Source organism: Quercus robur, chromosome 10 (assembly GCF_932294415.1).
Source record: "Quercus robur chromosome 10, dhQueRobu3.1, whole genome shotgun sequence".
Lineage (NCBI taxonomy): Eukaryota > Viridiplantae > Streptophyta > Magnoliopsida > Fagales > Fagaceae > Quercus > Quercus robur.
This window is the reverse complement of record NC_065543.1, coordinates 35,907,212-35,930,035: the sequence shown is the minus strand read 5'-3', so window position 1 is coordinate 35,930,035 and position 22,824 is coordinate 35,907,212. Positions and strand designations below refer to the sequence as shown.

The 22,824-nt window shown below is 36.2% G+C and overlaps 2 protein-coding genes across 2 annotated transcripts; one reads left to right on the top strand and one right to left on the bottom strand.

Moving 5' to 3' along the window:
• The first annotated feature begins 9,305 nt into the window (after nucleotides 1-9,305).
• Nucleotides 9,306-16,718, top strand: LOC126701380 (uncharacterized). The gene is made up of 7 exons (XM_050399434.1): nucleotides 9,306-9,557; nucleotides 10,428-10,650; nucleotides 12,339-12,462; nucleotides 12,576-12,916; nucleotides 13,265-14,480; nucleotides 15,662-15,855; nucleotides 16,337-16,718. The coding sequence occupies exons 1-7, from the start codon at nucleotides 9,475-9,477 to the stop codon at nucleotides 16,433-16,435; spliced, it is 2,280 nt and encodes a 759-aa protein (XP_050255391.1). The 5' UTR covers nucleotides 9,306-9,474; the 3' UTR covers nucleotides 16,436-16,718.
• Nucleotides 16,679-18,386, bottom strand: LOC126701381 (peptidyl-prolyl cis-trans isomerase CYP26-2, chloroplastic). Its single transcript, XM_050399435.1, has 2 exons — nucleotides 17,359-18,386; nucleotides 16,679-16,942 (listed from the first exon to the last, which is right to left on the bottom strand). Exons 1-2 carry the CDS (start codon nucleotides 18,243-18,245, stop codon nucleotides 16,840-16,842), a joined length of 990 nt encoding a protein of 329 aa, XP_050255392.1. The 5' UTR covers nucleotides 18,246-18,386; the 3' UTR covers nucleotides 16,679-16,839.
• Nucleotides 18,387-22,824: the final 4,438 nt, after the last annotated feature.

Here is a 22,824-nt window from a genome sequence, read left to right as displayed (position 1 = left end):
CACCATTTCGACTTGCATATGGAACTGAAGCTGTCATTCTCGCAGAAGTGGGGCTCACGAGCTACCGGGTGGAGAGCTACGACGAAGATAAGAACGAAGAGGCCAGTAGAGATAATATGAAAAACAACGATGATCCCCAATTTCCTAGTTTATTTAATTTTAGCTACAATTACTAGTTTTCCTTTAATAATTTTTGCTACAATGTTTTGTGCCTTTTTAAGCCCAAGGGGGCAAGTACTTTTCTTACAAACGCATTTTCTTTTTAAAAGAGGAATTATTCAGACACAACCGTGTTTTTCTACTTAAACTCTAAAAAAAAAAGGACGGATAACCGTGGGTTGCAGATGACTACCAAAGTCCGCAAAGTGGACGGATCACCCACAGAGTGAGAATATTTACAAAGTCCACAAAGTGGACTGATCACCCACAGGGTGAGAATATTTACAAAGTCCACAAAGTGGACGGATCACTCATAGGGTGAGAGTATTTACAAAGCCCACAAAGTGGACGGATCACCCACATGGTGAGAATATTTACAAAGTCCACAAAGTGGATGGATCACCTATAGGGTGAGTATTTACAAAACCCACAAAGTGGACGGATCACCCACATGGTGAGAATATTTACAAAGTTCACAAAGTGGACGGATCACCCATAGGGTGAGAATATTTACAAAGTCCACAAAGTGGACGGATCACCCACAGGGTGAGAATATTTACAAAGTCCACAAATTGGACGGATCACGCATAGGGTGGAAATATTTGTAGTCCACAAACTGGATGGATCACGCATAGGGTGGAAATATTTGTAGTCCACAAAGTAGACGGACCACCCATAAGGCGGATATAATCGCCAAGTCCAAAAAATGGACGGTTCACGAATAGGTTAAATTTATTACTAACCCCAAAAAATGGACGTATAAAAAAAACCCACAAACTAATACGGGTAGTCCCGGGCGAGTGACGACTAGCCTATAAAACGGACGGGTAACAACTAGTTCTAAATGGACAGATACAAGCCCGTCAACTTCACGGATCATCCTACTAGGTGAAAATTTCAAAATCCACAATGAAAGACGGGATAAACTACAAGGACGGTTTGTCCAAAAATTAAAACTATGCAAGTCCATAAAGATGGCCAGTTCTCCGAACAACTTAAGAGGACGAATATTTATGCAACTTTCAAATGATAAAGATTGATAAAGCAGGCATAAAAATTGTGAAATAAAACATTGACGGATAAAACCCTCAGAGGGTAATTGTTTAATACACAAAATGAAGGACAGATTGTTCTAAAAAAAAAAAAAAAGACAATCTACTTTTTAGGATCGGCATCTTGGGCATTCTTTGCTGGAGCTGACTCTTCATTGCCTTGAGCCGCCTCCTCTGCAAATAGGTCGTCTGTGTTCTCTGAGGCGACAGGCAAAGCAGACGTCTGGCCTTGATCTTCAACAACTATCATGGACACATCCAATTCAGGGTAGGCTTTCTTAACTTGACGGAGGGCGTCATCGAAACCTTGCAGGAATGAGTCCCCCAGTTCGGTCAATAAAGCGTCGGAGTCACGGTATTGACGGACCGCTACCTCCTTAGCCTGACGGAGCTTTTCCTTCAGGTCTTAGATCTCATTTTCTTTGACCTCCAAGGCCTTCCCCGCCTCATCCATCTTCTGCTCATGCTCTTTCCTAACCTGCTCAGAAAGCTCAAACTTCTTCTCCATAGTGGACTTCCACTTGTTGAGTTTACTCAGCTCGTCCTCCGTCTGCTCTACCTTTACTCGCACACGTTCCAGGGCCGCTTCACGGTTAAGGCACCGATCCATTAGGCCCTTCATCATGACAAGGGATTGGAACAAACAAGTTAAGGGTGTTAGACAAAAACTAAGTGTAGTGGACGGGCAAAAATCGACAGACAAAAATTACCTGTGCAACAGCAAAGAAGCCCGTCTCCCCCATTGCTTCCGTCGAGTGATTGCCCAAATCCTCGTAGTCCTCAAACGAAATGATAGATGAAAGCTTCTCTAGGGCATACTTGGAGTCGTCACGAAGGAGAGGAGGAGGCTTCTCTTGGCTTGTAGACGGGGCCTTCATTAAACCTTTGCCCGACCCATGCTTTACGGGGGTGACGGTCTTCACACCTTCAGCCATTAACCCTACGACGGGTTCCAGAGAGACCTTCTGCTGCTTAAGTGGACGGTCAGATTTGGACGGAGGCTTTCTTTTTATCGACGGAGCCGTCCCCTTAGGAACCACCTCGCCGGACTTTTTTCTTTTGGCAGCCTGTGATTTTATTAGCGCCCTCCTCTTAGCATCGTCCATCTCTGCAAAGAAGGACAGGTAAAGTTATTAACTGAGTTGAAGCCATTTATGCAAAATAAAGGTTGACAGACTTACATTTGTGAATTCTTTCGTTATATCTGACGGCTTCAGGAGTGGGTTCGGGACCGTCACAATACCAGTGGATGGTGTTTGGAGTTACCAACTTCGCCCAAGTCCTTTCCTCCGGCTTGGTCTTTTGAAAAATCTTCTCAAGGAAACCAAACTCCTCGACACTAACTTAAGGATGCCATCTACCTGCAAAAACGGACTGTCAAAAGGGAAGTCATAATAATTGAGCGAATACAAAAGAGTTTACATATTAGGACGGATGCATACGAGATGGATCTAACACTCCCCAGGTTGTGTCGACGGGCATATATTCCGTCTCCCCTGGACAACCCATCCACCCGTCGCCCTCTAGGAAGAAGTAACGACTCTTCCAGTCTCTATTTAAGTCGGGTGTTTCAAAAATGACCTTCAACAATGGACTCCTACTGGCAAAACTGTACATTCCCCTTGACCTGTCAATTTCATCTGGACGGTAGCAATGAAGAAATTCACGCACCGTCAGCCTCCTGGCATCGTCTGTCATAGCACCATAGAGAATCTCCATTGTTATGAGGCCCTCCAAGCATTCGGGGAAATCTGGGTGACGGACAGACCTAAATACTTTAGAAGTTCTCTATGCAGGGTACTTAAAGGAAACCTAAGTCCCACCTTCAGCATCTGTTCGTACACTCCAACAACGTCTACCCCCTCGTAATAACATTTCTCTGATACGTAGGGTAGATGGATTGAAATGTAGTCTGGAATTTGAAAAATTGCCCTAAATGTGCTGAAGTGTTTCTCCTTGATGACGGATGTGAATTTATGCACCGTCCACTCTGGTAGCATGATGAACTCCCTAAGTCCATCAACACCAATGACGGATCTCAATGGTTGATCATCGCCGTCATCAGAAATATCCTCTAGCTCAGCCATCTCCATATCCTCATTTGTTGAGGTCGAGGAAGAGGCGGACGGACTCCTCTCTTCGCCCGGACTCTCTTGGTCTTTATGACCAGACGGGTATAATTCCTCGTAATCCGCCCCGTCACGAACTACTGACTGATTACTTGACGTACTAGACATTGCCTACAAGTGACGACAAAACCTAAGACTGACAAATCTAGGAGTGTTAACGGGTGTGTATGAAAGTCTAACAAAATGAAAAGCACAAATGAAAGACTTGTAAAAATGATAATAATACTCTCCAAGTCTGAGTAACTGAAGGTCGACGGTTGTATAGATGACGGGTACAGATATTCGACGGAAAGCTCCTGACAAGGTTGACGATGGCGCTCTGACAATATGTTTTAGCTGAAAAATGGAGAAATGAGGGAGGAGAAGTGTAATATATATATGAGAAATGCACGGAAGACGAAGCGACACTTCGATCCGAGACAAAATCCAATCAAAACGTGACACGTGTCGTACCTCATAAATGCTTAACAATCTGTCAACAAATGATCGCAATTCTTGTCGTCCTCCTGGAAAACCGTCTACTCCAAGAACCCTCAACCGTCAAAGAACTTTCAACTGTCAAAGAGCCCTAAACCGTTAAACCCAAAGAATATTGAATATTGAACCGTCACCCTATTAGTTCGTCCACCCAAGCATGACGAACCATAGGGTGAAGGGGGCAGCTAAAGGGGTAAAAATTGGGATGACGGACCTTCACCACAATGGGCTTGACGGATCTTAGCCCATGGGCTGAGAATGGGTAAGCCTAGGGCATAGCATGAACCCTAATTTAAAATACTTGTTACACACGCTTGACTGCGGGAGAATCCCAAAGGAAATCGGAATCCTAGTGCAAGGAGAATTTCGAAAGATATGCGCGTTAATAAAAAACCCTTTGTACAAGGAAATGTCTTGTTCATCACATTTGGGATTGTTCAAGAGGATTCCTATAAGGAAAAGTCTTCTACATCAAGGAATAGAGGCCAACCTTCTATTACTATAAAAGCCCCAATACCCTCACAAATCAAGGTACGCATAATTTACACATTTCTAGCACTCTAGAGTTGAGAATAGTTCTAACTTGACATTCGGAGGGTATTTGGCCAGCACCACATCGGTGCCCTCTGTTAGATCACTTCTTTCTTCTTGCAGGTCGCTATTTCAAGCGTGCGAGGATCGTGTAGTTCACTGGTGATTTTACGGCATCATCATTGATAATTTAGTAATTTCATGTGATATATTCAGATAGAGTAATGATAGTTACACTCTTTATTACATACTTATTGTACACATGCTACTACGACTAATATGGTGCTTTAAAAACAGGATTCAAAAACCAGTATGTACGGATGTAATAGGAACTAGGAAAAATCTAATAAGATTTTTCAGATTCAAGAAAGTAAAATTCGACTCTCAAAAAAAAAAAAGAAAGTAAAATTCTTTACACATGTTAATCAATGAAAAAAAGTAAAATTCGACTCTCAAAAAAAAAAAAGAAAGTAAAATTCTTTATTCATGTTAATCAATGAAATGTAAACTGAACTCAGTTGAGATTGAGGACACGCAAAATATGGTAAAATGTTCTCTTTGCTGTAGGCATTGCTATCCATGCCTTTATATATATTGTCGTCTTTCCTTTTGTTCCGATCAAAAAATTTAAATATATATAAACACTAGAACCAAACTTAATATAACTTAAAATACACTCAAATCAAATGATAACCCAACTTCAACCTTAAAAATTCCATGCAATGGATGATCGAAATCCTAAACAGATTTATTGTTTCAAACCTTTTCCAACTACTTCAGTAACTTCAGCCGATAAACAAGGTTACTGAAACATTATTAATTCCAGAGAAGCTAGAAAACTTAACGAGCATATGAGGTTACAAGAGGAGCACAATGTGTATTGAGTGTTGTGCCATGATGGGTAAAGAGAGCAATTAACTAGAATTGGACCACCCTAAAATGAAGTCTATATATATACATAGATAGCGTCCCACTCTAGCTAGTAAATAGTCCCTGCAGGCCTACTTACTTGGAAGGTCATTTTCTACTTTCTTCATCTTCCTTTGCCCGAGAATCTGCAATCTCTCTCTCTCTCTCTGGGGACTTATGGTTACGGCTCAACAACATTTGGTTTAGTTTACGTGGAAGAAAACATGTGGCTTGAGATAAGTGATTGGGTGTTAATTAATGGCAAGCCCAACTTAAATGACCATTTGGTTTGGATGATCAACTCCTTAGCCCAGTTATTAGATGGAGTAAACTTGGCTGTGTCATGAGTGATTCAATATCGATGGCAAGCCCAGCCCGATTGTACGCTTGGTTTGGATGACTTTTTTGCTTTCCCTCCTTTTGATGAGTGAAAAGTGTGAAACCATTAACTTTTATTTCACGAGGAGTGATTTCAAAGCAGTACTAGCTAGCTCTGCCTTAGAGAAATGGACTAGGGCTTTCCCCTCCTGATTATGTTCTTATTAAGAAGAGCACCAAGAACACAGTCCCATGTTTGGTAGGGCTCAACTTCCAATCTCAAAAAAAAAAAAATTATAGTGATTTCAACACCATAATAGGCTAATAGCATGCATGCCACCCCCTAGCCCATCACCACATCCTTGTACTTATCAATATAGGCAGACCGATCCCAAATCTGGAAAAGCTTTTCTTTTTGGTATTGATAATTTGATAATTATCAATATAGGCAGTAATAGATTTCAACCTCTTGGTTCTCCTCAATCCTAATAAAGAAGAGTAGTCTATACCACTAAGTTACCAGACAATTTTTTTTTTTTTGCTAACCTTACAAGACACTTGAATATGTGTGTATTGTAAATTTGTAAACATACATTGACAAGTTTAGGTGGTATTTAATGGACGCATCAATATTGAGTATGGACAAAATGATTTTTTTCCCAATGCTTCATAATGTTTGGGCCCTCTAGGGTATAAATCCCAAATTTTAAACTTAAGGGGTTAAATTAAAATGGACGTAAACTTTGACTGTGTCACTTACAATTTTTTAGTTAAAAAGAAAAACAAACACGCACTTAATGACACAAATTAGTAAATCAAGACAACATTCATCACATGCCACCTAAACGACCAAAACCATAAACGACGTGTAGTCAAATAATTGAAAATGAATATGCATTTTAGTTTATTTGTTTACATACAACTTTTTATAACTTTTTTTTTCCTTAGTATAATTGTAATTTTACTACATTAGTAAAATAAGCAAATAAGTTTTCAACAAAAAGTTAATCTAAACCACATATATAAACTACTTAAAAAAAGATGCTAAAGAACAAATTAAACCCTCTAATTATATCCAATTTCAATCCAGTCCTGTAATTTTTGATTTATTCATTTCAATCTTTTAACTTTGATTTTTATTCAATATGGTCCTTCAATCCATCTTATTAAGTAAGTTGCTATTGGTTTCTTAAAAAAAAAAAAAAAAAGTAAGTTGTCATTGAGAATGCTCCTAAAATGATGTTGTTTTTGAAATTTGAAAAACTAGCAAAGAAATGTTGTTTTCAAGAAATTTAACTGTACATTGTAATGAAACAGGATGAAAGGATTAATTAGAACACATAAGAAAGTTTATAGGACTAAAAGAAATAAATCAGAAATCACATGTCTAAATTGAATTTTAGGGATAGTTATATGGTGTAATTTGTAATTTGACAAAGTTTGGCTAAAAACTTGGTTTTAGCCTAAAACTACCATTCTCTCTAATAAAATTAACATGACTACATATTTTGAAAACCTAACTGTTGGATCATGTGTCTTTATGTTCTTAACACATGTCAAATTTCGTGCTAACTGGATGTTATTTACTATACAATCTATAAAACTTATTGTTTATACAGAATTTTAAATTACAAAAACTTAAAATATAAACATTTAATAGATGACATAGTTATTAATTTTTGATATTATGAAAATTTTGCAAGTATGGATGATATAAAGAGAACATGTAATCTAATGGTAGACTTGTTTCACATCCAATAAAAAGATATGGACAAAGTTTGGTTACAAACTTGGTTGTAACATAAGATTACAACTCTACTTAATATCTTTTTATTAGATGCGAATTTTAACAATTTCACTATTAGATTCATTTTCTTATATCCTCCACGCTTACTAAATTTCTAGAAAATAAAAAATTAATAGCTACATTATTAATTAAATGTTTAAATTTCAAGTTTTTGTAGTCTAAAATTATGCATAAAAAGTAAATTTATAAATTAAATAGTAAATAATATTCTATTGACAAGAAATTTAACATGTGTGTTATAAATATAAAGAACATTCAATTTAATGGTTGGATTTCAAAATATGTTGCCATGCTAATCCTTTTAGTGAGTAGTACCTTAAGTTACAACTAAGTTTGTAGCCAAAATTTTTCTAAAAGATATTAAGTGGAGTTGTCCTTATACTATAACCAAGTTTGTTGCCAAAATTTTTCTTTTGGAATTTAACCCACTGCAAAAAAAAGAAAAAAAAAAGTCCAATGTCATGCAGCACTTAACAATACGACATGATGTTCAGAAAAAAGAGCGACGACACGCAGTTTTAAAGGACGTTTTGTAATTGTGCCGTGCTGCTCATCCATCCCATTGGAGAAGCTTCGACTTTTGTTTTGAGTTTTTGAGGCATCGAATTCGAAGCTTTTTAGCACACATACACAATACTGAGAGCTTCGTAACATTCCCAAAATTTTTGTTTCCAAAAAAAAAAAAAAAAAAAAAAAAAAAAAAAAGTTGTGCAAGAATCAGAGTCTGGGAGAAGAGATTCCATATGGTTATGGAATGCTATTATTTGTTTTTGTAAAATGTTTTATGATTTTTTTATGAATGATTTTATAGTTAACAGAAAATATTTTACAAGTTTGACCATATTTTATATGCAAACAAACATATGAAAATGGGAAAACATTTTTCGAAAAATATTTTACTTCAAAACAAAGGGTGTTTTTGAATACCGTTTATTTTGCTGAAAACTAAAAACTAAAAATACTGTAACAAAATAATTTTTAAATGTGTGAATAATACTGTGGGACCCATTTTTAATAAAAGTTTCGTTAACAAAAAGGTTTGTAGGTCCTGTGAACAGTGGCACAGGATCCACTGGAAAAGCAAAAAAGGGCCAGTGCACATTCTAAAAAAAAAAAAAAAAAAAAAAAAAAGTAGCCAAAACGCAAACGCTGGGTCTGTTTCAGCTATACCCAAACAGGTACAAAATGAGCGCCTCATATATAAATCATTTAAAAAAAATGCTAAATAACAAATCTAACTATGTTTGAATTCAATTAAGTCTTGTAATCCTTCCATTTAGGGTTTGTTTGAAATTCGTTTATTTTGCTGAAATTAAAATTTATTTGTTGAAAGTATTATAGATAAAGTTAAAAGGTAACTGAAATAATATAGTGAGACTCATGAATAGTACCAGAAAATGCAATAAGACTCATTAATAATAGCAAAAATAAGTTGAATATTAAAAAAAAATTAATTTTTTAAGCAATCCCAAACACACTTATTCTATTAAGAGGTTGTTTGGGATGTGATAAAAAATTCAGTTTATTTAAGATTTTAGTTTCTTTTTTGTACTATTTATGAGTCTCATTGTACTATTTATTTAAATTTTAACTTTTTTTTTTTTACACTTTTAACAAAAAGTTTTAAATTTAAACTAAATAAACTGTCCATAAATGGACCTTAAGTGGGTTGCCATTAATATCCCTAAATTGGCATTTTAATAAAATTTGAAAAAAAAACTAATAAAAGTACACTGAACACAGAAGAAATTTACTGGAACGAAATTAATAACTCAAAAAAATACTAGAATTAATTGAATTCTAGACAAAATTAGAAGGCACAATTTATAATTTAACCAAAAGAAAAAGAAAAAGAAAAAACAACACGACATGACGCTCAGGAAAAGAATTATCAACGACGTGCAGTTTTAAAAAGACCAATTTGTAATTGTGCCGTGGCTGTCTCATCCCATTGGAGAAGAAGCTTCGACTTTTGTCTCGAGTTTTTGAGGCATCGAATTCGAAGCTCTTAAGCACACAAATACAAAATACTGTGAGACTAGCTTTGTAAAAACATTCCCAAAATTTTTTGTTTCCAAAAACAACCAAAAAAATGGTGCAAGATTCAGAGTCGGAGAAGAGATTCCATACGATTATGGACAAGCTTTTTCACGCTCCCAATCCCAAATCCTCCAGGTACTATTTCCAATTTCTATTTCTTCAAACTTCAATTCGTTTGATTCATAGTATTATTTTTCAACTTTGCTAAGACCAGCGCTAGTGATAGTGATAGCGATAGACTCATTTTATATGTTCACAATATTCAATCCAAATCCAAATTTGCTATCTCATACTGCACAATTATATTTATATATAATTTTTTGTTTTTTTTTTTTTTTTTTTTTTTATAATTTTCAAATCCTTTCAATTTTGTATGTTCTTCTCTGTAAGGGTTTTGTACTGTGTCTAACTTTGAATAATTATTATTATTATTTTTTTTTGGTTTCTCTAATTTTTGGTGGCCATGAGTTTGTTTAAATTTGTTGAAATCCAATTTGAATAGTAATATACTAATATCCCAGTTTTCTTGTTCATTTCTGTTGGAGTTTTGCTCTGTATAAATCAAATTCCTCTGTTGAAATTCAAATTGTCCTATATTTATTTATTGAGAGCCCTTGGGCCACTTGTTAATGAATCACTTTAGAAAATGTTTTAATACCACTTTTATAGGGAATATAAAAAGCTATAAAAAAAAATTGAAAGCTTTTTTTTTTTTATTTCCTATAAAAAATTTTTAAAAATATTTTCAAAACCAATGTCCTTAGGACATCCATTAACTTATCAAAAAAAAATTATTTGTTTGTTTGTAACTTTAATGAAGCTTGAACCATTTTTGTTCTCAATTTCTAGGGTTTATGCAAATTTTGGCAGAGCATTTTTAGTAAAATCTAGTGTTTTTATGTGTGCATATGTGCCTGACTGCCTGTGATTCTTTTTTAATAAATATAATTATGTTGTTTTTGCTGTGATATGTTTGGTTTGATTGTGTTTTTTCCAATTTGGTAGTTCGTCTGGGCCTCAATTATCGAGAGGAAGAAAACGTCCAAACCCATCATCAGCGTTAGCACTAGTGGAACCTAGATCGCGAGGGGATATAATTGAGGGATCGCAACATTCATCAGCTTTAGTGGGAACATCTCAAGCACCAATTTGTCGGCCGTGGGACCGTGGAGATCTTATGAGGAGATTAGCCACATTTAAGTCTATGACGTGGTTTGCCAAACCCAAGGTTTAATAATACCACCCTTCTTATATTATCTTATATTTTTATTTAATACTTATTAATTTATAAAATTAGGTTAAAAGTTTTCTTATTAGATTATGAAGACACATCTCTAATTCCGTAATTTGTTTTTTTTTTTTTTTTAATAACAAACTTGTGCCATGTCACAAAGCTTTCTTGTATGTTGGTGGTTTCTTCAATTTCTTGTTTTTACAATAAATGATTGGGTTCTTTGTAGTCTTATTATTACAAAATAATTGAGGCACATTCAGTTGTCTAATGATAATTGATAAGTGCAATACCTCACTTATCATGTACATGTCTTTCAAAGGTGAAAAGGTAGTTGTTGAAAGGGTGAAATTTTAAGTCTGTTTCGATATCAGCTGATTGTACTTGGTCTTCAAGGAAGCAATTAAATTGAGATCAAATTTAGACTTTCCTTTTAATTTTTGGAGGAGTGAATGTGGTGAGGTCACTTACTTTTGGTATAACAAATATAAACATTTGGGACAATTATGTTTGGAATTTATAGGAAATTGGATTTGCTATGAAGACAGAGTGAGGGCTGTGGTTAGTGATGATGAGTGTAATTGAACATGTTGTCACTTTAGAGCATTTATTATAGTTCCCTCCAACCTTCACGGCTTCACCATTAATGTAAGTTTGGAAAAGAGAGTTTGGATGCCTAACTCCAGACAGGGGTTCATTGTTAAATCTGCATGGCGAGCTTTGCAAGAGCCTCTCCCAAATATTCCCTGGTTCAGATTGGTTTTCTGTTCTACAACATTTCAAAATACTCATTTTTGTGCTGGTTGGAAGTGAGGTTAATTTGCAGCCAAAGGTATATTGTTTGGGAAAGGCATTGTTCTAGAGGCGTTTTTATTTTCTTGTTGAATAGCAGGTGATAATCTTAGTCACTTGCATGGGAAAGATTCTCACTGGTGTTAATTTGAGGAGGAAATGTTTTATAATTGTGGAGTGGTGTTATGTGCTGGCATAGCGGAGAGGATGTCGATCACCTGCTGATTCATTGTGAGGGGGCCTATCGGTTATGGAGCTATGCCTTTAGATCTTTTGGGGTCTCTTGGGTCCTAAGAGGGTGGTTGATGTCTTGGCCGGATGAAGTAATTGGTTGGGGAAGCGTTCATTGGGTATTTGGAACTTAGTATCATCATGTGTGATGTGCTAGTAAAAAATTTAAGTTAGCTGGTATAGTAATGACTGGTGTTTCTGCCAGGATCATATTCTTATCAATGAGGTTTGTGATCTGGTCAGTGGGTGATGTATTTTATGCACCTTTTGTCAACATTATTTTGTATTTCAACTGAGGTGGGTCAATTGGGTCACCTTTTTTTTTTTTTTTTTTTTTTTTTTTTTTGCTTTTGTTTTTTAATGTTTTTGGCAGTTCCTTGCCTTGAAGGATTTGTTCATACTTTAGATCTCATTTTGGTTTCTGAATTTGTAATTTATAATGAACTGAAAATATGGGATATATATCCACTTTCAAATGCTGGGTAGACCAAGGTGGAGATATTTAATTTCCTTCAGACAGTTTAAAGATCTTCTAATGCCTTTATCTTTTGGTCCTATTTGGTTATATTCTAGACTTTAGTTACTTGGTTATATCTGTTCAGATGTGATTAAAGATGTCATTTTCTTTTAAGTTGCAAATGAAACTATTTTTATTTTCGCAGGTAGTCAGTGCTGTGAATTGTGCTAGGAGAGGTTGGGTCAATGTAGAAATGGATATAATAGCCTGTGAAGCATGTGGAGCACGTGTCCTCTTTTCTACTCCATCATCTTGGTCTCAGCAGCAAGGCATGTTACTCATCTATTTTACAATATCAAGAACCATCAAACCTAGCTGTAACTGGTGCAGCAACTTTTTGTTATGTTCATAGCTGAAATGAAATTATTCTTTGTTGTTTCAGTTGAGAAGGCAGCCTTGGTATTTAGCTTAAAGCTGGACAGTGGACACAAATTACTCTGCCCATGGATTGACAATGCCTGCGATGAAACACTGGCGCAGTTTCCACCTACAACACCTCCAGCTTTAGTTGATAAATTTAGAGAACGTTGCTCTGTGCTCTTACAACTTTTAGCTCTTCCTGTAATATCATCTTCAGCCATTGAGCACATGAGAAGCCCTCAGCTGGAACAATTTCTTGAACAATCTTCAATTCTGGAATATGGTGATATATCTAATGACAATTATCAAACAGAATACCTGGCCAATGAATGTGAAGCAGAATCTGCCAATTTGTATCATCAGGTATGAACTTTGTTTGCTAGTGTAGTGTATAAATTCTATATAAGCTTGAATTTTTTCTGGAGTGTGTTTCATTGTATTTATTGTCTTTGCATGACTGATTCAAATCCATCTGCTTACAAGTTTTTAGAATTTAAACAATAGTCGACAATGCTATTTCCATGATTACGTGTTTCTATGCCAAATAATGTGATTAATACTAGTCATACTAGCAGTATTGTGACTCTTTTACTGGCATCTCATGTATTATGTATATTTTTTTGATAAGTAACACCTCATGTAATAATTGCTAGTAATTTTTAGTTTCTTTTCCGTTATTGGTGGAAATTGATTTTTTTAAGGCATTTGCAGGCACAAAAGCTCATAAGTTTGTGTGGTTGGGAACCTCGTTCACTACCTTATGTGGTCAGCTCCAAGGATGGATCTAATCAGTCTGCTAAAAATGGAAATACATCAACTCCCTCTTCTTTATTTGCTAATAGACAGTACCCTAGCATCAATCTTAAGTCTGCTAGCATCGACAAAATTACGGAGGCTGATGAAAATTCCAATATTTCTACTGGAGTACAGTCTGATACCCATTCTGTTGTTTTAGATTGTAAGCTTTGTGGAGCCAGTGTTGGATTATGGGCTTTCTCTACAGTTACACGGCCCATGGAGTTATTCAGATTAGTTGGTTACACAGAAGTCAATAGTGAAAATGGTCCTGGAACCCATGATTTAGGGAACATAAATGAGGTTGTTGATGATGGTGGAGGTGTTATCAGTACTACTGCAAGCGGTGCAACATCATTGAAGGAGGGCCCAAAAAATTTAAACTTGACTATTGCAGGGGGTCCTCCACCAACAAAACAGAATTTTAAAGCAACCATTTCTTTGCCTGTTATTGGCCAGAATTTAAGGTCTCGGTTTTCTTATGATTCTGAATTTAGAGATCGTATATATGTTAACGAAGCAGAGATTCGATCTGATTTTCAGAATAAGAATTTATTTCAGGAGAAAAATGACCGCACAAAGAACACTGATATTGAACACTTGGGGCTGTTAAATAGCAATAGACGTGATCATGGATGGTGTAGTTCTACATGCAATGATCAGTCACATTGTTTGAACCATGGCATTACTGAAAAAGATGATGCTCTTAGAAAAGAGAATGACAATGAGATGTTGGAAGGAACAAGTTTCGGTGGGCAAGGAACTTCACCTGAAGTTGGTAGGCACAATTCTATTGAAGAAGGTATGATTGAGGGCACGCAAAATGTGGCACAGAGTTCCAGTCAGAATGGCATTTTGCCTGAAAATGATGAGATTATTATTTCAGATTCTTTACCAGCAGAGGATTCGGGTACTTCTCAGGTTAGAGACCCTTCTATTGTAGCACCAGATTCTGATGTCACAACTAGAAATGGTGAGAGTAGCAAAGATGACTCCCTGGTGGTGGTTGCACCTGCAAACTGCAATTTGCAACAGATTTCAGGAACAGATAAAGTACAATATAAAGAAATTTCTTTAGCTACCAATAGAATGCAGATTCCTGAAAACAATGAATCCATGATCTGCAGTACAGGTAAGACATATTTTCTTAATATTCTCTCTCTCTAACCATGATTGTTAAATCGAATTTGACACCTATTAGTGTCTTTGCTTGTACTCATCTACTGATGTGAATATTTTACGCAACAAGTAGAATATTCACATCAGTAGATGAGTATTCTACGCAACAAGTAGAGAAGTGTTTTGATCAACTGAATCAATCCCAATCAATCTTTTACGCAACTTGATTTCACATTAGGTCAATACTAGATGCACTCATTTGAAACAGCACCCCTGGTAGAATTCTTCTCTTGATGCTTTCATTCCATTGAGGCATAAACTTCACATAAGGTGTTGCTATTATATGCCTTAATAACTGATCTGCGTACATAGGGTAATGATGCATCGCCAACTCTTTCCCATGCCCAAGGTTCTTTACCTGGCAACAATATAAACCTAGGATACTATTTTCTTCAATAATTAATGACTGGGCTAGATCTGATTGAACAGAGAGTTCAAGGATATCACCTGTATATCTGGATGATTGTCTAAAAAGTAAAAACAAGTGAAGGTATTGGCACTCGGTTGCTTATGATACATATGAGGGATGGAAGGTGACATGAATTTGGTGGTGGCAGTTCATAGAGGCTCAAAGCTGAAGTTGCCTCTACATGGAAAGCATGGAACAAAAGTCTGTATTGGAGGACATACAACTAGAAGCATATGAATTATGAAGTTCTCATGTGGACAGCAAAGAACAGAAGTCTGTAATAGGGACTGCATTTTGTACGCCTAACCATTCTTGCATGTTGATGGTATCTTTTCATCATTATCCCTCTTTAGAAAAACAACACAAAGCTACAGTGATGCTTTTTATGCCCAAAACTCTTGCTGAAAATACAATGCTAAGTCAGCTATAGTCATCAAAATTTTTTCTACAAGTTAAATACCTGCATAAATTGCCAGAGTAGTTCATTAAATCTTCCTTTGATACAAACCATCCTTCTCTCTAAATCATGTGTCAAGTTCTCTGGTGAACTTTGAGGGTATTGCCTTTTTGGGTCAGTCCATATATGGATATGCTTTATGCATTTTTCACATTTGCAGTTAACTTTGACATGCTCTTTCTTTTTTTTATTCTTATATTGATGTTTATTGTGTCATTGGATTATAAAAGCAGGTTTTAACAACGTTCCTCTCCCTCATTCCTTTCAGGAAAAGATCTGATGCGGGTAGTTTCAGACAAAGCAATGGAGTTTGACCCAATCAGGCAGCACAGACATTTTTGCCCTTGGATTGCATCAACAGGCAATGGAGCACCTGGGTGGAAACAAACACTCTCTGCTTTACTACGTCAAAAAGGGGTTTCTACTTCACCTGAGAACTCTTCAGCTGCCTCCATAATTAAGGTACTTCTGATACATTCTCAGATGTGGGTGCTCACAATATAATTTTTCTTTGCAAGTAAGACATGGAGGGCCACATGGTGGATTGTGATTGCCTGTGCCACTGATATATCTGTTGCAATTTATTCCATCTTGTTTTTGTGTACTACTAGACTGTGACTATACGATGTAAAAAGCAGCACCCTTATCCTAAGCTGGGTTTGGAACTCCTGACAGTAAAACTATGGTGTAGCAGACCATTCATTATCTGTAAACAGCAACAAAAATGATGTTGCTAATGCTGAGTGCTGACAAAACCCATATGGGTTTCGTAACCTATCTTGTCCCAACTTTACAATTTACAATATGAAAGACAAAAAAAAAATAAATAAATAATAATATGAAAGCTGTGCCAACATGATTAATATTGTGGTTGGGGTTGATTTATATCTGTGAAATTGCCATCCTCAGAGATTAAACATCTTTCTGTTTAACATTTGTACAGGTAGATGATCCCATCACTTCAGTCAGGAGGCTTTTCATGTCTCCATCTGCAAAAAGAATGAAGACAACTCCTCTATCAAGCCACAGCACCAAGCATTAGCCAACTGATTTTGCTGTGCATCCTTGGGTTATCTGAAATTTATGACAGTTGATTTTCTACCATTGATTTGGCAGAAATCGTATGAGCTTGAGGTGATGCATTTGTCTTGGCATGCAATCCATTTTGAATAACTCCTGGAAATGTTGTGTTTATTGTTACTGAGTTCTTGTCACAAATGTGGTTTGCTGCCAAACTACCGGTTGAGAATCAAAACTGTAACTTTTACCTTATTGGAGAGGCAACTTACAATACTAAAAGAATGTATTGAGGCTTTTTTTTTTTTTTTTTTCCGGACAACACTGAATTATACTGTTTTACAAAGAAATGTTCTCTCTTCCAGCTATAATAATAAAAAAAGAAAAAAAAGAAAAGAAGAAACAGGTTGTGGGGTACATCAATTGATGCTACTCTATTAAGCCGCAATTTGTGACAGCCACCTTTGAGTAAGGACGGTTGAAGCCTCTTTCTGCCACGACAGCCCTCTTATCGCCTATCAGCTTGGCCACCCTGTTTACCAGACAGAAGTTGATGGTCAATTACCTCTATGTAACAATGGCTTGTTAATGAAGAGAATGGATACGATTATATAAGAGCAAAATTTACAAAACCATAAACTTTAAGAAATTTCACTAGGCTCTGCAATAAAGTCCTCTCTATGGCATCATGTTAGGTTATGTTTAGATTCACTATTGTAAATTCAAAAAAGTCCCCCATTGGAGGCCAAAGTTTGGATAGCCTCAAATCTAGTAATTTTGCAGTTCAAATCGTTAAAGGCAAGAATGGAACTGATAATATACATATTCAGCATTGCAGTTCTGCAGGGTATAGTGGGTTTTATTCTATCAACAAAATTCTTAAGCATGCTGTTTGTTTGCCTGCTAAGAAAAATTAAGAAACACAAACAGCCAGAGTGGTGAACTCACCTAAAATACGGGGAACTAGTGTTCTCACTCACAGTCTTCACCTGTCCAATCCTCTCCACAACTTCCATTCCTCCCAAAACTTTTCCAACAACTAAAGCTGATGCATCCAGCTCCGGAGAATCCTTGGTGGTAATCGCAAATTCTGTCCCATTCGGGTCTATTCCAACCTCCTCTTGATCAATCTCCAGCTTCCCTTTCCGTGCTACCACCTTCAATTTTGGAGGCGGTTTTAAAGGATTCCTCACAATGATGCTCACAGTTCCAGCCAGGTTCTTTGTCCCTGGACACTTCTCATATGATCTCTGCCATTCATCAATGAGACTTTCAGCTGCCAAATCACTTCCGGTGCTCTTTGCAAGTTCAACATCCACACCATAGGATCTAACTCCACCATGTTGAACATAATTCGGCATGATTTTAATGAACTCTTTTCTTCTGTAGCTTATACCAGCAGCTCCACTGACAAGTTTGCTGAATCTAGCAGCTCCAGCCGGGGCATCATCCCCATATAGCCCGATGATGATGCGACCAACAGGTTCTCCATCAATGGATATATCAAGGAATGCTTTCCTTGTTGGGTTTTTATTAGTGCAATTGGGAGTGGCGTTTGAGTTTTCCTCTTGTCCTTCATTTATGTTGGTGTCTGCTATGTTTTCTTCAGCTTGTGCCCTGGACTGGAGGAATGGCTCAAGATTTTGAGAGCCCAAGAGGAGAAGCAACGAAGAACTGCTTCCAATTGCAAGCTCTCTCCGTGAGAATTTGCAGCATTGTTTGATGATGGGAAAAGGTGTGAGAGTGGGTATGTTTTGAAGTTGTGGAGGATGTGATGGTGGTATTGGCGGATGAAGAAATTGAGAGGATTGCAAGAATTTAGGACTGCGTAACATTTTCTCCTTGGAGAATTTCTCCTGGATTTGTATCTTCACTACAGAGACTGTTTTGTTGGTGTACAAAGTCTGTTTCTCTATTTTTATTCAATGGAGAGATTTCGTGGATAGGAAAAGGTAGAAAGCCAATCCATATGCTTAGGAATGTGTATATGTTTATGGTAGTGAATGCACATCATCGGTTTCAATAGCCCTTATGTGGGCCATTCTTCGATTTGAAAAGAATGCCCAGTGTGCTACTAATGCTAGAGAAACAAAGCAATTTACAAGTATCTTCGCAACTTATTGAAGTGATAAATTTTGATTAATGTAAAGACATTCTCACATGGATTCATTATTTTCACAACTTACTGAACTGATAAATTGTGACTAATGTAAAAATACTATCATATGGATACATCATTAACTACACTTTTATTGTACATCAATCCTATATTCATATCATATTTGTCTCAACTCTCAACGATGGTGAAAAAATTATTGAAGATTTTTGTGTCATTAGACTTTTTACTAAGACGCAACTCAAGGTTTGTGTGATTAAGAAAATATGTCGATGAGCAGTTCGTAACCCAAGATCAGATGAGCAACTCGCAGTTGTCCGTCCTCCCTTACAAAGATCTCCAACCTCAGAAGGTAATTAAGGGCCTGAACGTTGGTATGGCTGAGCTGTGGAGCAACATGGGCTTTATCTGCAAAACAACTGAGAAGGGAATTATGGTTAGGTTGCTAATAGGATATTTTCTACAAAAAGAAGATGAAGTGCCAAGCAAAAGGAATAAAGCTAAAAGGTTAGGTCCCCTTCAGAGGGGATTGATCCTAAAGGTACCACACCTGGATCTGCTGCCTGAGTTGGACAATGAAGACCGTCGCTCCATTCCCTCGAGGCATTCAGGTAGTCATCCTTCATACTCTTATTGGACTTGGGGAGACAGGATATTAGCCTAACGTCCTCGGACCGGGATTTAAGATAGTAACCCGTACTGGCAAGCTTGTGGCACTTGTACATGTGAATCACATCATCCCACGTGAGCCCTAAGCCCATCTGCTTGTTCAGGACATCTATGCAGCCCAAGACCTTAAATAGGTTGGGGGCGCACTAGTAGGGGGTTAACCTATGGTTAATTAAGTAGTCTTAGGTTATCCTACACATGGGGAGCGTCATTCCTCCCTCAATGAAAGCGATCATGGGAATGACAACTTGACCCATATCTCTATCGGTTAGTACTTGGTCTGGGGGGTAATATTCTAAAACCACCCCCTGTGGAATGCAGTACCTAGCTCTAAAACCCTCCATGCTGGATGGTGTGTCTACTAAATGCTTAAATCTACCCATCTAGATGAACTGAGATGCCGAGGAGAAAGGCCGAGAGGAAAAAAGGGTAATATAAAGAAATGAAAACTTACAGGTACTCGTACGACAATCTCTGAAACTTTCAGAGATTTTTCAAAGGAAAACTTCTTACAGGAAGTAACTACAGGAACTCAAGAGTTTGGTGCGTTTATGAAGACAGGACGCTGGAGTTCTCTGGAGTTCTTGAAGATTTGTAAAAAAGAAAGGTAAAAGGGGTTCCTTCAAGGCTTTATATAGAAGCAGAAGATGAAAAGAAGTACTCCCACTCAAAATATTAGGAGAAATGACAACCATTGGATCAGCACTTCACTGTTGGATTCGGGGGACATAAAGCTGCCTGGAGTAATTAATAGCGCCTCATAAATCACGAAGTGTCAGAAGTAATCACTCCCACACGTGTGAATCAAAAATCAGTTGTCCTTATCTCTTAAAAATCAAAACCCCGTTGTTTCTCCTCGGATGGGAGGGAAAAATCAGAATTTTGAGGGGCTATTGTAGGGACTAGGGCCCAAAATAATGTATTGGGCCTTGGGCTTTATCCGAGGACACTAACAAGTCTGAGGAGGAGAAGATAACTATTAAATGACACCCATTAAAAATCTCATTAGTGGGGGATGAAGGGAAGGAGGTTCGAGGAGGAATTCCTCCTCGAACACGACAAATGCGAACCAAGTGTATACTCTAGCAATAAAAAGGCATCCCATGAGCATGTGAGAGGGAAGGAAACTTGAAATATCTAAGGAAAAGTTACTATCACCACATTAAGTGCACTGCATCTACTTTTCTGGCCGCATTAATGTGGAGAGGACCTCTGAATAGTGCCGCCTTGGCTACCACAACTCACAAAATGTTGAAAGGGTGTTTGATGGGATGGGTACTTAAGTGGGGATCCAGATGATCAACAAATGTAAGGTTTGGATGATCAGAAAGGAGTTATATAATGTGAAAGAACCCCCATGAGCTGGGGGTGAAAAAGAGAGAGAAAGAACACTGTAGCACACTAAACTATTTTAATATCCCACTATGATGAATATACGATGAATGTGGCATTCTCGGACTGAAAGTTCATTGAGGTCAATGTTTATTATTTGTGCTTGATTGTCATTCTGGTCCAATACTAGTCGTTGTTCAATTCACTAGGATCTAGTTCTTTGACTCATACTCTACAAATTCATTGTATTGGGCTCATTGGACCAAGACTCATACACTCTTGGGCTTGGGCCTCAAACTGTGACCCTACAATTATTATTATCATTATTATTTTTAATTATGTTTATGTTCATGTTTTTATTTTATGGCCATGTTATGTGCAAAATTAGCGTGTATATATATATATATATATATATTTGATTTATTCTGTTTAGGCTGTTTTGGAGAAAACTGTAGCAGCTTTACAAGATAATCATGAACTCACTATTATTGCTAAATAAATTTAGCAACACGTGTTGGAAACTATTAGGATTGCATTCTTCTTAACTTCATTAATGGTCAATTTCTTATTTATCTTTGTATATTTCTCAGCAAGTTTTCAATAGTTATTTTTGAAAAATCAAGATGAAATGAAAAAAATGACCAAAATATTTAAAAGATATGCTAAAAATAACCAGAGAGAGAGAGAGAGAGAGAGAGAGAGAGAGTTGTAAATGAGATTAGTTTAGGGAATTGAAATGAGGGCTCATAATCTAGTCTAGTGTAAAGGTTTGTGTGCCTTCTATTTCAAAGGTACACATTTTACCATTTAGTAAAATAGTTAAGGATATTCCATTAGTAATGAAAAAAGGAGTTGAAGGGATCTGTATATGTTGTTCAGGATGATCAGAAGGTGTAAAAATAACTAGAATCTATTTTTTTCTTTAATTTCTACGCAATAAATTGGGGGAGGGGGAGCCAATTTAAATCCGTCAGAAAAAGTAAGAATTGCCCTCACATTCAAAGAATATTAATCATTACATTCTTGAACATAACGATTAATTAATATTCGAAATGAAATCTAATTAGATTAGAATCTTATTCTACACATTCTAATCTTCTTACTTCTTATAGGAGTTTTTCATGTTACATTATTTGTCCAAGTCACCACATAAATTCACTGTATGTGATATGTGTCATCATAGCATGTTTTGAGAAAGTAACACGTGTTACCGCTTCATTCATCTTCCAATTTGAGAGTCCAACTTTTATAATATACTAATTGCGGATCCTACAAGTTGTTTTTAGGGTGGTCTCATTAATCAATTAATTTATTTCAATTTGAACTAATTTAATAAATTGTAATGTAATTCATAATCATATTTTCTTTTATTATAAGGACAATCACAAATGCAATATAGTTGTTGTCTACCAAAATCAAAACAAATACAATTTTTCTCAAGAATTCAAAAGATAAGGTAGAAAAAATATAAAATTTTTAATAAAATTTAGAGTGTTTATCTCAAATTTGACATTACATTACTTAAACTTAGTGGTATGCTTAACAATTATAAGATTAAAAATGACACACCCACATGGTCAAGGCACATTACTCCAACAATTATTTTTGTTATGTTTATGTTGCTGTTTATGTTTGTGCTCATTTTTATCTTTTGTGGACTTTTGCAAAAATTTATAAGTTGACTATAAAAATTATGTTAAAATGTTCAATTCTTTTTTTTTTATTGTGCATAAAAATTATAGGAAATTTTCTTTCTAATTTTTTAATTTATTATTTATTAAGTAACATTTTTTTGAGAATCTATTAAATAACACTATTAAAAGTTCATAAAGCATACAAAATCAAAATCAATTTACTAATTTTTAAAAATATTTTTTCCAACAAATTGAAAGAAAAAAAAAATTATTTACTTGCAAAGAGGCAAATTGCTAGGCACACTACTAAGCTTCGAATGTTTGGGGACTAGGGAGAGGCACACTACTAAGTTCTAAATGTTTTGGGTATTTTGATTTCTATATTAATTTGGGACCATTGAATGTATTTGTGCACCCCTCTTGAAAAATAACTGGAGCAATGTTGTTCGCTCAATTTTAAATATACCTCTTCCTATGATTATTATCCGTAAATTTGGTGCTACTAAAATAGTAAGGCACCACAAATTTGGATAGAAGAATATCTTATTTATTGTAATACCCAGGAAAAAAAAAAAAGACTTAAAAGGTGAGGTATTTAAGTAAATATTTTGTGGTGTCAATTTTATAATTAATATTATTAAGGGAGTTCTTAGAAAATAAGGT